At 47.9% G+C, this 14,263-nt stretch overlaps 1 protein-coding gene across 2 annotated transcripts in view; it reads right to left on the bottom strand.

Annotated features, from left to right (window-relative positions):
• The window catches only part of HIF1A (hypoxia inducible factor 1 subunit alpha), a 33,031-nt gene extending 28,155 nt beyond the window's left edge, over positions 1-4,876 (bottom strand). For both annotated transcript variants that reach the window (XR_014317638.1, XM_082762157.1), the window contains exon 1: positions 4,604-4,876. Coding sequence is in view for 1 of the 2 variants with exons in the window: in XM_082762157.1 (XP_082618283.1) it covers positions 4,604-4,638 (35 nt within the window). In the remaining variant the exon portion in view is untranslated. The remainder of the gene's footprint in view (positions 1-4,603) is intronic.
• Between the last annotated feature and the right edge of the window lie 9,387 nt (positions 4,877-14,263).

The raw sequence follows: 14,263 nt of genomic DNA, 5'->3' as shown, positions 1-14,263 counted from the left end.
AGCAGCATTTGGGCTGATGACTCGCAATCTGGAACGTTCCTTCCTTTTGGACATCAGCTAGCAACACAAGAGGTGGGAAACAGGTTACTACACCTTGCTAAGGTTCTCGCAAGATGTGTTTTTGTTTTGAAGTTGCTTTGTTTTTGAAGAACACACACGGTAATCTGATCTGTATTTGCATCTCCTTGAAAGAGTGGTATCACCAGGAAAATCTGGGTAGTCCCCTTGCCACTGCTGAACCAGGCGGTACCTCCCACCCGGGTTCACTTCACAATGCCTGAGAATTGTGTTGTTGGCATATCATAACACCAAGCTCTTCACGGCTAAGGGGAGACACTACTGCTGATTTTTTCCCCCTGCAGTACACAAAAGTGAATACACAAACCCAGTGGTTCCTGTGATACACCATCGCCCTGAACTCTGGAAAGTCTCATGAGAACCTAGCTGAAATCCAGCCCTCTAACACACATTAGTGTAATTTTGTTACCGTGCAGAACAAACGCACGAGAATTTAATCCGTTTTGTTAGATCAGCTCAAGGAGAGTCTCCAAGGCTTTCAGATCAGCACACCGAAAAACAGGCACGATCGTAGGAGCCTCAGAACAGCTCGTGCTCACACCACAACACTGCTGACATTCGCTGGCGCTGGTAGGAGCTGATTTTGTTCCTTTTCCACTTCGCCATCAGCAATCAGAGTCCTGGAAACAACTTTATGAACTCCAGGCATACAATTCAAGGATACGGAGGAACAAAGGTCTACAAGCTGTGCTCACAACATGCAGAGGAGGAAGTAAACGCTGCCTGTTGCATTGCTGCCCAGTCTTACTCTCGGTAGCAGGATCGGCACGGCACCGCACGTCCACCCCGCTTCGCAAGGCTTACAGAACCCTAACGTGGCCCTAAAGAAGCCCTCAATGGCCATTCCTCGGGAAAGAGAAGCCTACCTGAAAAAGGGATCGCAATTAGAAGAGGAAATAAGGTGGATTATCAACTTGACACCTCTGCCTTTAAATCGATAGCTCGCTAATTGCCAGGCTTCGGGTGCCATGACCAGTGCACAGCTACATCTGCCCTCCCTGCGGCCGAAAACATGCCAGGGTAAGCCTCCTGAGAAACAAATAGCATTTATGCAGAAGGTAGCTTCCAAAAAAGGCTTTAAACTACATAAAATAAAAGCCTTTTATCATCCCAGCCCCCCAACACACCTATAGCAAGCCTTTCCACATGGACCACTTGCGGCTGTTCCAAGCCCCCCAGACAGAGCAAGTATCACTCAGCAAAACCCAGAAATCTGCTGCTGCTTCCATGAACGTGCTACCAGGTTCTCAAACCTCCACTGATACAAGCAGACCAAAGTACTGAGAGCTCAAAATTTTAAGGAAAGCATATCTGCAGTTGGCAAACCCTCCCCAGCTATTCCTGCCTGGTTTTCTGTGCCTCGATAACCACGAGGCAGAGCTCCAGCAACGTGCTGCTGCCCTCATCTTTAGCGGGCACTGAGAAGTAGATTCCGATCACTTTTACTGAAGACACTTCAAAACCATTTTGTGTTTGAGGAAATGACAAAGAGCAGACAGCTCGGGCAATACCATTTAAGTCCTAAGGCAAGCCAAACAACCCAGAAAGATCCAGAAAGCAGTAAAAACAACCACTTCTATGTAAGCCATAAACCACTCTGCCCTCCCCGTACCTGCAAGGAGATTCTGCACAACATTTAGAAAGGTTTCTCCTCTTCGTACAACACAGAAAGGTACAGTTATAGTATATACAAAAGGGTTTTGTATTAGCTTTCAACCCTGTTAGCAGTGGCTCAGTACCACCGGCACTGAAAGAAATTAACAGGCAGAAAGCAGCGCACAATCCTAAAAACCTCACATAGGTTTAAGAAAGCCAGCGGCAGTCATTGCCCCTTTCATAGGAAGTGGCACAGGACCAGGGCCTCTCGGCCAGATCCTGGAGCTGGAACAGAAAAACCCCGGTCTTTCAGATCCCCCTCTCAGATACCAGACGATACAGTTCAAGTCCCAACTATGAGAAACTGAAAAGCTGAAGTTTTTCTGCAAGAGGCTCGAGTCGGGATGTTAAATCATCGTGCTTTATACCTTCAAAAGTCCCAGACTGGGCACTCAAGAAGATACTTTTTATAAACTCTCTGCTTGTCATTTTTATTTAGCACTCATACCATTAAGTATATATTTATTTATGCTACAAGTAAGGATTTTAAACAATCCAAGATTCATTTTTCAAATATATCTATTTACCAGCTCAGGCCCTTACCAAAGTAACCAGTAACCCTAAATGGTACATTTACTTAAAGTGTTGCAAGATTCGCTCTCCTAAAAGCAAAGTGTAATACCACAGAACTGAGAAAAACTTCTCATGGCACGAGCGATCTGTACACTAGAGTTAGTTAAAAGAAAATTGAAAAGAAAGTCAGACTTACACAAGTCTTAAATTTGAATAAAATTGGAGTTAATAAGCAAGCAAAGCTTTCAACAATGCTCTTTTATTCACTCTATACACAGAAACAAACTGAGTCCTTGCAACATATGTAAAAAAAAGATCAGGAGCACACAAAAATGACGCAGCTACTGAAGAACAGCTAAAACCCACAGAGCTGGCAATACATAACAGCGTTACCCGTACATACAGGGGGTCAGGATTCCGTAAGAAATCAAATGAGATCTCCCGAAGTTCGGGACTGCCTAACAGAATGGGCTCAAGAAACCCGTAAGTGAATCTGCGCTTACAGTTACTACGATGAGGAGATTTCACTTATGTAAGAATGAGGGACACACTGGGTCAAATTTCATAATTTCTACATCCCACAGTACATAATTAGCGAACAACAAGCTTCACTTTAACTCTCGAGAGCCAAACGCTACCCAAACACACGCACACAGAGGGATGAGGAGCGAAACGAGCCCAACACATGGTGAAAGCGAGGCGCACTGCACCTACAGTCAGCCAAAGTTTTATCATCGAAGGACAGACAGGAAGGTATTTCCCCTACAGGTATTCTGATCAGGGACACTGGCAAACCTAAAGTCTTCTCAAACAACCCCCGGTTCTTGAGCAATGCTTGGGATTTTCAATAAGTTCTCTGGTGAGCTCACATCCTTCCTTTTTTGCTTAGCCATCTTTGCTCAACTGCAGACTCGCAGCCCCAGGATGAGCGTACCACAGACACAGCTTTATGTTTTAATTTGAAACATACCCTACAACAGAGGTAACCTCAATATTCCTCACTACTTTATAAGAAACATTCCCAACCTTGATCTCGGTCTACAGGAAGCAGAAGGCAACAAATGCTCTTTCTTAAGCTCTCCTTTAGGAAGGGCAGGATAAGCTATGCATACTGATTCCTCCATTCAGAAGAAAGCAGATTATATCCAGGACAAGGAAATTGCAAAAAAAAGTACCCAAGCAGGACAGAATGGTAAGTAAAAAATAACAAATGCTCGAGGACAAAGCAAACAGCAACAGAAGGGGAAAAAAAAGTCTCAAAGCCTCTTCCCAGGCAGCCTTGCCACCAAATTAGGCCAGCAGAGCACAGGACGGAACAATAATTTCTGTTGCAACATTTTCTCTGTGGCTTCTCAGTAGTTAGTAGCTTCGAGAAGGGAAATAAAAATAAAAATAAAACAACACGGAAGGTTACAGAAGTGGAGATATTTCATTAGACCGAAAGCTCCTGCAACCCCCCTGCGCCACCCTCACCACCCAAAGCCCCCCGGCCTCTCCCTTCCAGGGCTTCATGCAGCCTGCTGGGGTGCCCTCCTGATACAAAAGCAGAGATAAAAGTAAATAAATAAATAAATAGATAGATAGATAGATAGATAAATAAATCAAAGGTCCCGGTACCGATACAAACGCTGTTTTCTGCGGATGCCAATTACAGCAATTTTAATCCCTCCACAAAGCACGCTGGGGGGAGCATCCCATCGAAAAAAAAAAAAAAAAAAAAGCCGCTGACCGAAATGCTCCAACTCCACAACTTCGCTGCCTAACAAAAGCTTTCAAGGCTTTTATCCCCCCCCCCTCCCCTTCTAATTTGAGCGAGCAATCCGCGGTGAATTATTCATACTTCTCAACTCACATTGTTCGGCAGCCCTCCTCCTCCTCCTCCTCTCCCCTCGATTTGCTTTCCTCGAGCTATAACCTAAAATCCTCCCTTTCCCAACCAAACCCGGCGAACCAAAACCTCGGCGACCACCCCCAACCCCCCCCCCCCTCCCCTTCCCCACACAACCGCGACCATTTGGGACCCCGAGCAGACCCCCCCCCGGTGCCGGGCCGGCCGCACACGTTTCCCCTTTCCCCACCCCATCCCTAACTCTCCCCCTTTTTGGTTTTTTTAACTCCGAGGCTCTCCCCAAGCAGCCCCACTGAGGGGGCTGCAGCCCCCCGGGCAGCGGGGAGCCGGGCTCCCCCCGCCGACAAAATGGCGACGTGGAGCAGGAGGAGGAGGAGGAGGAGGAGGGAGGATGAAAGAGCCCAGCGCGCTGCGGGGAGCCGGGCTGGGAGCGCGGGCCTCGGCTATGGGAAGGGAGGAAGGGCGCTGAGGATGAGGAGGGTGAGCCCAAGCCTCTCCCCTCGGTACCTTTTCTTGTCGCTGACGCCGCCGGGGCTGTCCATGGCGGCGGTCTGGCTGCTGCTGCTGCTGCTGCTGCCGCCTGGCTCCGGGGCGGCTCCAATGGCCGCTGAGGGGCGAGGAGATGGCGGCGCGGCCGGGAAGGGGCCGGCGCTGGGGCCGCTCGGAGCTCAGAGCATCGGGGCAGGCGCCGGGGCCTGCGCCGGGAAGGGGAGGTGCGGGAGGAGCCGGGCACGGGGACCGAGGCTGGAGGCGGCGAGGGGCCGGCCGGGGCTGTGCGAGGCGGCGGAGGAGGAGGAGGAGGAGGAGATGGAGGAGGAGATGGAGGAGGAGGCAGAGGCGGGCTCGGCCGGCCCGGGCCCTGCGCTGCGCCAGTGAGGAGCGGCGGCGGAGCCCGGCCCCTCGGCCGCCGGGGTCAGCTGAGCAAACAGCTGGGAGGAGGAGGGGGGCCGGCGCTTCACGTGGAGGGCCGTGTGCGGGGCGGGAGGCGGCACGACACGCGACATGTCGCGACATCTCACGATATGGCGCGACGATGCGCCCCGCCGCCCACCCAGCGCGGCCGCGGCTCTGCCCCCGCACGGCCAGTGGGAGCCAAAATGTCCCCCGTCCCCCCCACAGCGTGCGTCGCTTCTTCAAATTAAATGTTTTTAAGCCTCTCGTCAATTCTTAGCTCCTTTTCCCCGAAGTCATAAACGAGCTTAAAAAGCCACGGCAATTAAAGAGAGCCAGGCGGGCCAGAAGGGAGAGACACTAACAATGGATCACAGCCGAAGCAAGCCTTTACCGCTGAATAAAACACCCCATTTTTACCCCAAAAACCCCCAAAGCGGGCCGCCGGGTGGTCGTGGGGGTGCTGCCTGCCCCCCACACCCGCCCACGCGTGTCCGTGTCCCCGCTCCGTGCCCGCCGGGGGGCGCCCAAGGGTGCCCGGGGGGGCGGGGGGCAGCCCACGGTACCCCCACAGCCGGCTCCAGGCTGACCCCGGGGGTCCTGAGGGCTGGGGGCTGAGGGCACCGCGGTCGCCTCCGGGTCCGAGGGTTCTGTCATGGGTGTTGTCGGTTCCGTGGGAGGTGGGAAGGGGATGAAGGGGCTGCAGGGAGACTCCGAGGGGGCTGAGGGGAGGCCTCATGGCGGCCTGCAGCTGCCTCACAGGGGAGCGGAGGGGCAGGCGCTGAGCTCTGCTCTCTGGGGACAGCGACAGGACCCGAGGGGACGGCATGGAGCTGGGACAGGGGCGGGTCAGGCTGGGTATGAGGGAAAGGGTCTGCACCCAGAGGTGGTCGGGCACTGGGACAGGCTGCCCAGGGCAGTGGGCACGGCACCGAGCCTGTCACAGCTCAAGAAGCACTTGGACACCGCTCTCAGACACACGGTATTAATTTTGCGTGATCCTGCGCGGAGCTAGCAGTTGGACCCAATGATCCGTGTGTGGGTCTCTTCCAACACCGGGTGTTGTATGATCTTGTTGGTTTCCTCCAGCAGGAACTATAAGTGATCATACGGAGCTGAGCTATATGACACTGCTCAGTCTCCATATGACACTTCTCACTTCTCAGTTCTGCGGTAATGATACCTTTTAAAAAGAAGCTCTGACAGGCATATGTAACATCCTTGCCCTGCTGTATGCCCATGGCATGTTGTAGGAAACACCTGCAGGGCAAAACGATGTCGTTACAATACTGCATCTTCCTAACATTTCTGCAGTGGTCTCTGAGCTTCCATGTGATGAGCAGTCATTTTTGCATACAGACATGGCTTGTTTTTAATTTCTTTTGAAGAAAAAGCAGTGACCGTGACATTTAATAGAAATCACAGGAAGCGTCTCTATGAAACAAGATGCCTCTCCCTGCACCGGTCTGAGACGCAGAAGAGACACAGGTGCTATCGACTCCTTTTATTCCTTTAAGGTTTCTCATCCGCATACTGACAAAGCCCGGCTTTACTTAGCTTATGAGATGTGACAACACGATAGCCCATGGCAGTGTGGCTGTGGACTACTGCTATATTTATTGTTCTGTGCTCACTGGTGCCTCAAGAAGAGAAATAATCAGAACAAGACTCAAACTCGGGTCTTGCATAAGTACCAAGAAGCCAAACAGCAGCTCACAGACACCTCATCTTTCCAAATGAGGTACAGCCAGTCAAAGCACTCCTGCACAGCAGCCATGCACTGTTTTAATACAGTCTCAGAGTCACCGTAACAGCCACCGAGGAGTTCCCCTGGTGAAACAGGGGGATGCACTGGCAGGGGCAGAAATGTCAAACAGTTCAGTGCCACCTTCTCCACCAGAGCCCCTGCCACTGGGACACGCCAGGGGAGTTTTGGTAGTGAAGTGTTTCTACCAGAGGTACTTCCCATGCCTGAGAGGAGGCTGGTGCAACTCTGAGCAACTGTTTCAGCTTCTCTAATGTGGGTGTGAGGGTGAAGTGGTTCCTGATGAGCTGCCACACAGCAGTGAAAGCCTGCTTTGCACTTCAACTGCGGTCTCAGTGCTCACACAAAGGTGATTGTGCTCCTTTTAAAGACCAAGTAGCACCGATGTGATCCAGACCAGGGGTTGCCTAGCTCTAACGCTACAGAACTCACCTGATCCCACCCAGCAGTCTCTTATTTTCAATCCTTTAGCTGTCACTCCTTTGCATGATGATTAATTTTGGTGCCCATAAGCATTGATGTTTCAGGATTCACTTGTACACCTTTATTACCATTATCCAAATTTACATACTGTACAGTGCATCGAAACAGTTCCTCGTTGAATGCTCTCATGCTAGGTTCTGATCATTTTTAATAATTGAGTCACCAAAACCCTAGATGTGTTAGCAGTCTCTGAGCAGAAGACACGGCAGAAAAATCTCGGTGTACAAATTACTAACATTGCTCAATTTAATTGTTCAAAGATGTCGGACTTCCCAGCATGAACTGGCTGAGGAGCTGTGAATAAGTGTTGTGGTCTCCTTACTAGACACATTTCTCTCATGCCAAACATGCTTTCCCCAAGCCCATAATAAAGAACACTGCATCAAAACCCAATTGTGTTTCAGGATGATGTTAGTGGAAACTTGTTCAGCAGTTAAACATTTCATGCTACAGCATCTCTAGAGGGACGTTAAGCAAATATTCTCCCCACCATCCTCCCCTTTATTAAACTTTTGAGTCACTAAAACTCTGCATATACATTTTCTTTTCCGCTTTGCCAGTGGCCGATAACAGAGCCTTATTAGTGTATAGCACACTCACTTTTCCTGATCTTTATTGCTGTGCTAAGTTCATACTCCAACTTACGTTAAAAGAACTTCCTGAATAAAAGACTGTTTGCATATGACTAATTAGGGCAAATGCAGAGAAGGCGAGCTGATGAGTCAGCAGGTGGCTCGGTGAGGACAGTGGCAGGGATTCAGCAGCAGAACAAATCAATGCAAAGATGTGAGATATGCTCCCGTCTGTGGCTTTAGATCTATCTGCTGATGGGCCGAATATCACCACGATGGGCACTGCATGCATTAACTCTCGGGACCCTATCACGCTCTCATCAATATTGACTGGCAAAACTTCTGCTGACTCCAGTGGGAAGAAGTCCAGGGCTTTAATTTTCTCAGGCATCTTTCTCCCAAAGAGCACTTAGATTTTCTGAGTATGGACTTCCTGATGGGGGGTGTTAAAGAGCAACAAAGGCTCCCTCCATTTACGTCACTCGAGCCGGTGACGCACATCGCATGGGGTGCCACTGTGACAACCCACCAGCAGCTCTGCCTTTCCTGGGCCTTTGCTTGGCAGCACAGCTCATTACATTTAGGGAATTAATGTTCATCGATTCAATAAATAAGCACCGTGATACAGTGAAGGGAACATACCAATCTATCAATATTTGGCAACAAAACATGCCGTGCCCACAGAGCTCTTGTGGGAGCATCTACTTGAAAGGGAAGTGCCAGAAGGTCTCTAAGGCTGCGCAGCCTCTTGGCTCCTCTGCACACTCGCTATCAGCGATCTAAGGCTCGTTACTATGACTCACCGTGCTTAACAATGCAAGAATCTGAGATGTCTGATCGCCAGCTCCTTTCACAATAGAAAAGTGAAGTGAAATTTGAATTAAATTCAAATCAAAACATTGATAGTGAAAGGCTAATGCTGCTGTTATTCAGAATATTGTCTGAAACGGGAGCACACAAGGGGAGTCAGAGTCTCTGCTTGGCATCTGTTATTTCCACTGGTCTTTTCTAACTTTAGTTCCTCTCCTTCTTGTGCCAGGATCTTATTTATTCTTCTGTTCACATTTGCACAATACATTTGTTTTGAGCTATGACCACCTCATAAAGCCTGCTTGACTCAGTGCACATTCAGACATTTGGAAATACTCTCCTGACTTTGATTTCTGCACAGAGAAGTACACCAATGTGGCTAACAAATTCTGCAGCATAATAAAAGCACTATGTCCAATTCAGTGTAATTAGATTTGAGGGAAGGATTTTCTACCCATGAAAGGAATTCACCAGATGAAAGCATGAGGCAAGCATGCGCTCGGCAGGCTACGCCATGCAGTTTCACCAGTTGGCTACATCCTGCCAACCCCAGGCCACTCCTGGGCAGATATTGCAAATTGTATGGTGGTTTTCCTGATGTGGACAAAAAGCAGGATGGAATTTTGAAATTATCCTTACAGAAAAGAAGGGTTTGTGGTCGAAGCCCTGGATGCTTCGGTTACAGGCTTCCCGCAGGATGCTGTACAAATCACTCAGAGAAAGGATTTCAGATCTCATTGCTGCAATCCTTCTCCACACACAGAGCGGAGGAGTTCACGGTGTGCCAGGCATGGAGTTTGGCTCCTCATGCAGTGCACGGGGAGACCTGTTTCCCCTTGGTCCTTTAACTCCTGCTTACAGAGACACTCAGGGATGCGGAGGAGCTGGGTTTACATCCTTGCTCCGGATCAGTCAGAACAGGGATTTGGGCACAGCTTTGCCCCACTCTGCATTTGGGGGGTGCAGAGCTGCCTAAACCACAGGTTTGGTGCTCCTCATCTCGGTCCTGTGTCCCTTTGAACACCCCAGGCACTGTCTCCATGGCCGTCTGTCCTGCTGTGTGGCACTGGGACACTTCCTCCTCCTCCTCCTCGCCTCTGCTCCCACACCCAGAGCACAACTTTCTCATGAGGCCACAGTGACCAGCGCGGCACCGTCTGTCATCACACAAACAAGCAGGGCACCGGCTGTTTTTACCTGTGACCAACAAAGTGTTTCTAACCTACGTCTCAGAAGCCAGCAAGACACTCCCAATCTGCCAATCAGCCCATAATACCTCATACCTACCAGGCTAGTTTTACTTTCTTCTTTGCCCAGCTTCCCTTTTGAAGGTACTACAAACGCAAGTGAAATGCCTTGAGAACACCCGGGGGAAGCCAGAGCAGCAGCCGGCAGAGGCAGCACGAACCCTGCGAGGGTCCGTGCGTGAGTTATAACCCAGAGCAGAGGGAAAATACGCATCTCAGAAGGTGAAGTGGTTTCAATTTCATGCAGATATCTGACTCCTGCAGCTCCTTATGATCAGCAGCGACGTTTTGAAAGAAGTTTCTTTTTCCTCTTTTTGATCTTTTTCATCCCTCCTACCGAGCCCTTTGTTATGTTGCAGCCTGGACCACAAGTTTCTCACACAAAGCAAAAAAAGGCTGAAATAAACGCAAAGATGAAATTGAATGGGTTTCACTTGTAATTAAAATGCAAAGGGGAACAAACTCTTTTACCCGATCAAACATTGGGAACCGTTTCAAATTCTGTTTTCTTCCTGTTTTGGCATTAAAACCCGCTTTCAAATGATACAGTTTGTTAAGTGTTTCTACTTCACATTTCCCCAACTTGGATCTAGCTGAAACACAAAGGACTTGAGGTTTTGTTTGTTTGTTTGTTTTCCCGCAACACATCAAAAATGCAGCGCAAGCTTTAATGACTACGTCTGTTATAACATGCCTTTTGCAGGACTGTAGGCATTTATGGGGGAATGAGGTAATTAATATATTACTTAGGCATGCAAAGACAAGTTAGAGGCAGCTGTCTCTCTTCGCTTGATATGGCAACACAATCATTAAAACAATGGCTTCTTACATCTGGTTGTTTTTTTTTTTTTTTTCCTTTTTTCTTTTTCTTTTTTTTTTCTTTTCTCTGTGTTCACAGACCGCTCAGGTTGCTTGTTGAAGGCAAAGCTTCAGGAGATAGCCATATCTTCAGGACCAGTCATTTCTGTCTCAAACACACTGTCCTCTCATTTATTTGAAGTAGCTACATGAAAATCGATACCATGATCCCTTTAAGGAAATGCTGGTATTAAAATAAACTCAAGAGCTCCCACGTTCTAGTCCCGACCTCTAAAACATGACTTTTAGAGAACATCCATTTCTCTTTCAGGCTCAGGTACCGCAGTGTCTGGGGTCCACAAGGGGGTGAAGGAGGGCTCAGGTCGCACCACATCCTGCCTTGCAGAAAGCCAGGTGGGTAGGTGAGGGGCAATGCGTAAACCAGTGTTTCTAAATCACAGGGTCAAGGAACCGATCGTTGCTCTAGGCAGAAATAAGCACTTTGCCAGCCTGATAACAAGAGAGCTGAGACACAGCAGATTACAGTTCCTTTAATTTTCTTCCGGTTAATTAAATGATCAATTGCAGCGTTGGCTTTCAGCCATGGCAATGCCAGCTTAAGTGAGCTCTCCATTTTATGAGAGGATAATCAATAGGCATCATTTACATCAGCGTTACAGGTTTTTATTTTAAAGCCAAATATCAAAATACAGAGCAAAATATTGCCATTTTCAAAGCAAGTGGAGATCTTCTCCTGCCCCCAAAAACATCCTAACGAAGGGAAGGATGGCACTGTAATTACAGCTTTAACTTGGGATGTGTTTTCACTTCTCTGCTTACCATAGACTTCCTGCATGACCACAGACAAAACACTTAGGCCCAGATATGCAAAGATATTCAGGCAACTGAGATAAAAATCAGCTGGAATTGTGTACATAAATAGTTTGTGGATTTGGGCCTTTGTAAGAGAGACTGAGCTCCCCATTTACTAAGGGGTAGTAGGCACTTCCAGTGCTGCAGCAGAACTGCAACGAGTCACGTCACAGAAGACATTGGTCAAGCCAGAGACAAGGAAAGGCAGCAAATGAACACCTGCAAGGTATTCGACCACGAAGCAGCATCTGAGCACACTGCCCAGTGTCTTCTCAAGGTGTACTGAGTGCTTCCAAGTGCTACTCACCTCCATCAGCAACATCTGGATTCCCCCTTTGCTTGCTTCCAGATATTCCTTGGTTCAAACTCTTTTTTTTTTTCCAAGGACGGTAGCTGGAGACACTACGGAGAGCAGGGAGAGTGAGGTATGGAGCAGTGAAACAAGGACCACCAGCATTGGGCTGTCAGTGCATTTGGGAAAATTAAAGAAAAAAAATTTAAGACATAGCATGGACTGAGGGCATTGCCATACTGTTAATGATGAATTCGGCAGTCCTGTCAGGTTATGGTAGGTTGAAGCTAACAAGCACAGCACTTCAGAGGACAGGAAAACCCTGGGTTCATATGTCAAAAGATGTCAAGACAGGGTGGAAAGTGTCTGCCAAGGAACTAAGTAAGCAAAATTCAGGGCCATAATGACAAAGTTGGTGCATCAAACCTCTCTTTGCTATCTGAGATCAAATGTTAAGTAATTAAACTGTTTATCAATAAGAGGCAACTCATGAGCGTGGGAAACAAAGATCTCATAGCAACTGGATCTAGATAAGAATGACCACAGACCTCACCATTTTCAGAACCAAATGAAAATTTGTTTATGCTGCCAGCTTTTGCTCAATACAAATCTTTAATGCATATAGGCATTCATGCACTCCGCAGAGAAAGATCTATGCAAACTAATCAGGTTTTCTTTTTCCTGTCTTGGAAAGAATAACAATAACCAAAAAAAAGTTAGTTCATGGATGTGATTTTCAGTTTTAGGCCCTTGAGGAACCCTCAGTTCATCATGACCAAAATACCTCACCAAAATCTAGACGGCAAAGTCAGCAAGTAGTTAGTTCCATTTCATCACTGCTTCCTGTCTGCTGCCATTATTAAAAGAAAAAAAATGCAAAGGAGCATACCAATAGCAGCTCTAACACTAATTTATGTTACTAAAACTGCTACACAAAGCTGAGAGGAAACAGAACTGCCAGCAACCTCCCCCAGGTAAAAGCAAGCACAGTACAACAGCTTGTGGGTTATTGATAGGACTAGCATTAAAACTAAGTCATATTCTCCCAAAACAGCAACAGAAGAAATCTGTTTGGCAGAGCAGAGCGTGGTTTCTGGAGAAGGAGGGATCCATCCAGCTGCAACAGGAACATTTTTGCAGATTTTTGAACTGAAAACAAACAAACCCAAATCAACCCATTAGGTACCAAGGCCCGCAGGAGAGACCATCGATGCGAACTGGACCAGGAATTCACAGGCCAGAGAGTCTCAGCAGCGGTTAGAGGTGTCTGTACTCCTACGAGTGGTTTATTGGGCAGGAACATATGCCTGCCTCCAGTGCACGTGGTGCAGAGCTCACCCGGTACTCTCAGCCTGACGTGTCCAGATCACAGCACCCTCACCTGTCTTCCAACCATCCCTCGGGCTTGGACAGACAAAGGCCTACAGTGGTAGTGTTAGGGGGAAGAAACACAAAGGTGATATCTCAGGCTCTTCTGCAGCCCACCTGAGACTAAGCAATGCCTCTCAGGGGTGCAAGGTATCCCTGGCTCCATGCTTCAGGCAGTGCCACAGCAGGACAGGCAGGGACAGTGTTAAAAAGGAAGCATAGCCACGATAACAAAAACCAGCAGAAAACACCCCTTCCTCCCTCAAAATGCAAACAAGCAGGCTTGGCTCAACCAAAAGGTCAGCTCGTTGCCAGCCCATTGACTTCTTCAAGATCACGTACACAGCCAGTGAAATTCCCAGAGATGCATCCCAAGTTTCCAAATTCACAGATCTGTGCAGTAACCACTAATCTGGCAGGGATTTTTACAGGCAAAAAGTCCCTCTTTTTTTTTTTTCCCCTTGTCAAGAAGAGACAAGTAGCTAGCATCATATGACTTTATATTTTTCCATGTAAAGCAAACTTATCTTTAAAAAAAATTGGTTGAAAATGATTTAAATAAGCTGAAAACTATTAAGGAGCAATGTTTATTTGGCAAAAAATAATAATGATAATAATAAAAAAATATAGTTATCTCATGTCCAGGAGCCCTCATTAACTTGAAAAGTTTCCACATGACCTCAGGGTTTCTGGAAAATGTATGAACATCTCTCAGCATCTGCTGCTTATGATGGTAAAGAAATTGTTACCGTAGCCACATGGAAATAGTAATGAAGTTTCTGTCTGTGACTTCTGAGGCAGCACAGCCAAGCTGCTTTCTTTAAAAAAAAAAAAAAAAAATTAAAAAATAGGCACTTAACTCATGCATACGCATGCCCACCTGAAGAATGCTGCTCCACACACGCAGCCCAGTTGCTGGTGGTGGGTTTGGGGTCTGTGCCAGTTTCCTGGGGCTGGATGTGGCCAGGAGTGCCGGGTGCCAGAGAAATCAGGCCACGCTCCTGCAGCCTCATAGCAGGGGTATGAGGAAAAGAGCGTTTCCTGGAGTTAGCTGACACATCTGACCGG

This window comes from Aythya marila, assembly GCF_965140915.1.
Source record: "Aythya marila genome assembly, chromosome: 5".
Lineage (NCBI taxonomy): Eukaryota > Metazoa > Chordata > Aves > Anseriformes > Anatidae > Aythya > Aythya marila.
Note: the sequence above shows the minus strand (reverse complement) of the source record. Positions and strands in the feature narration are given on the sequence as shown.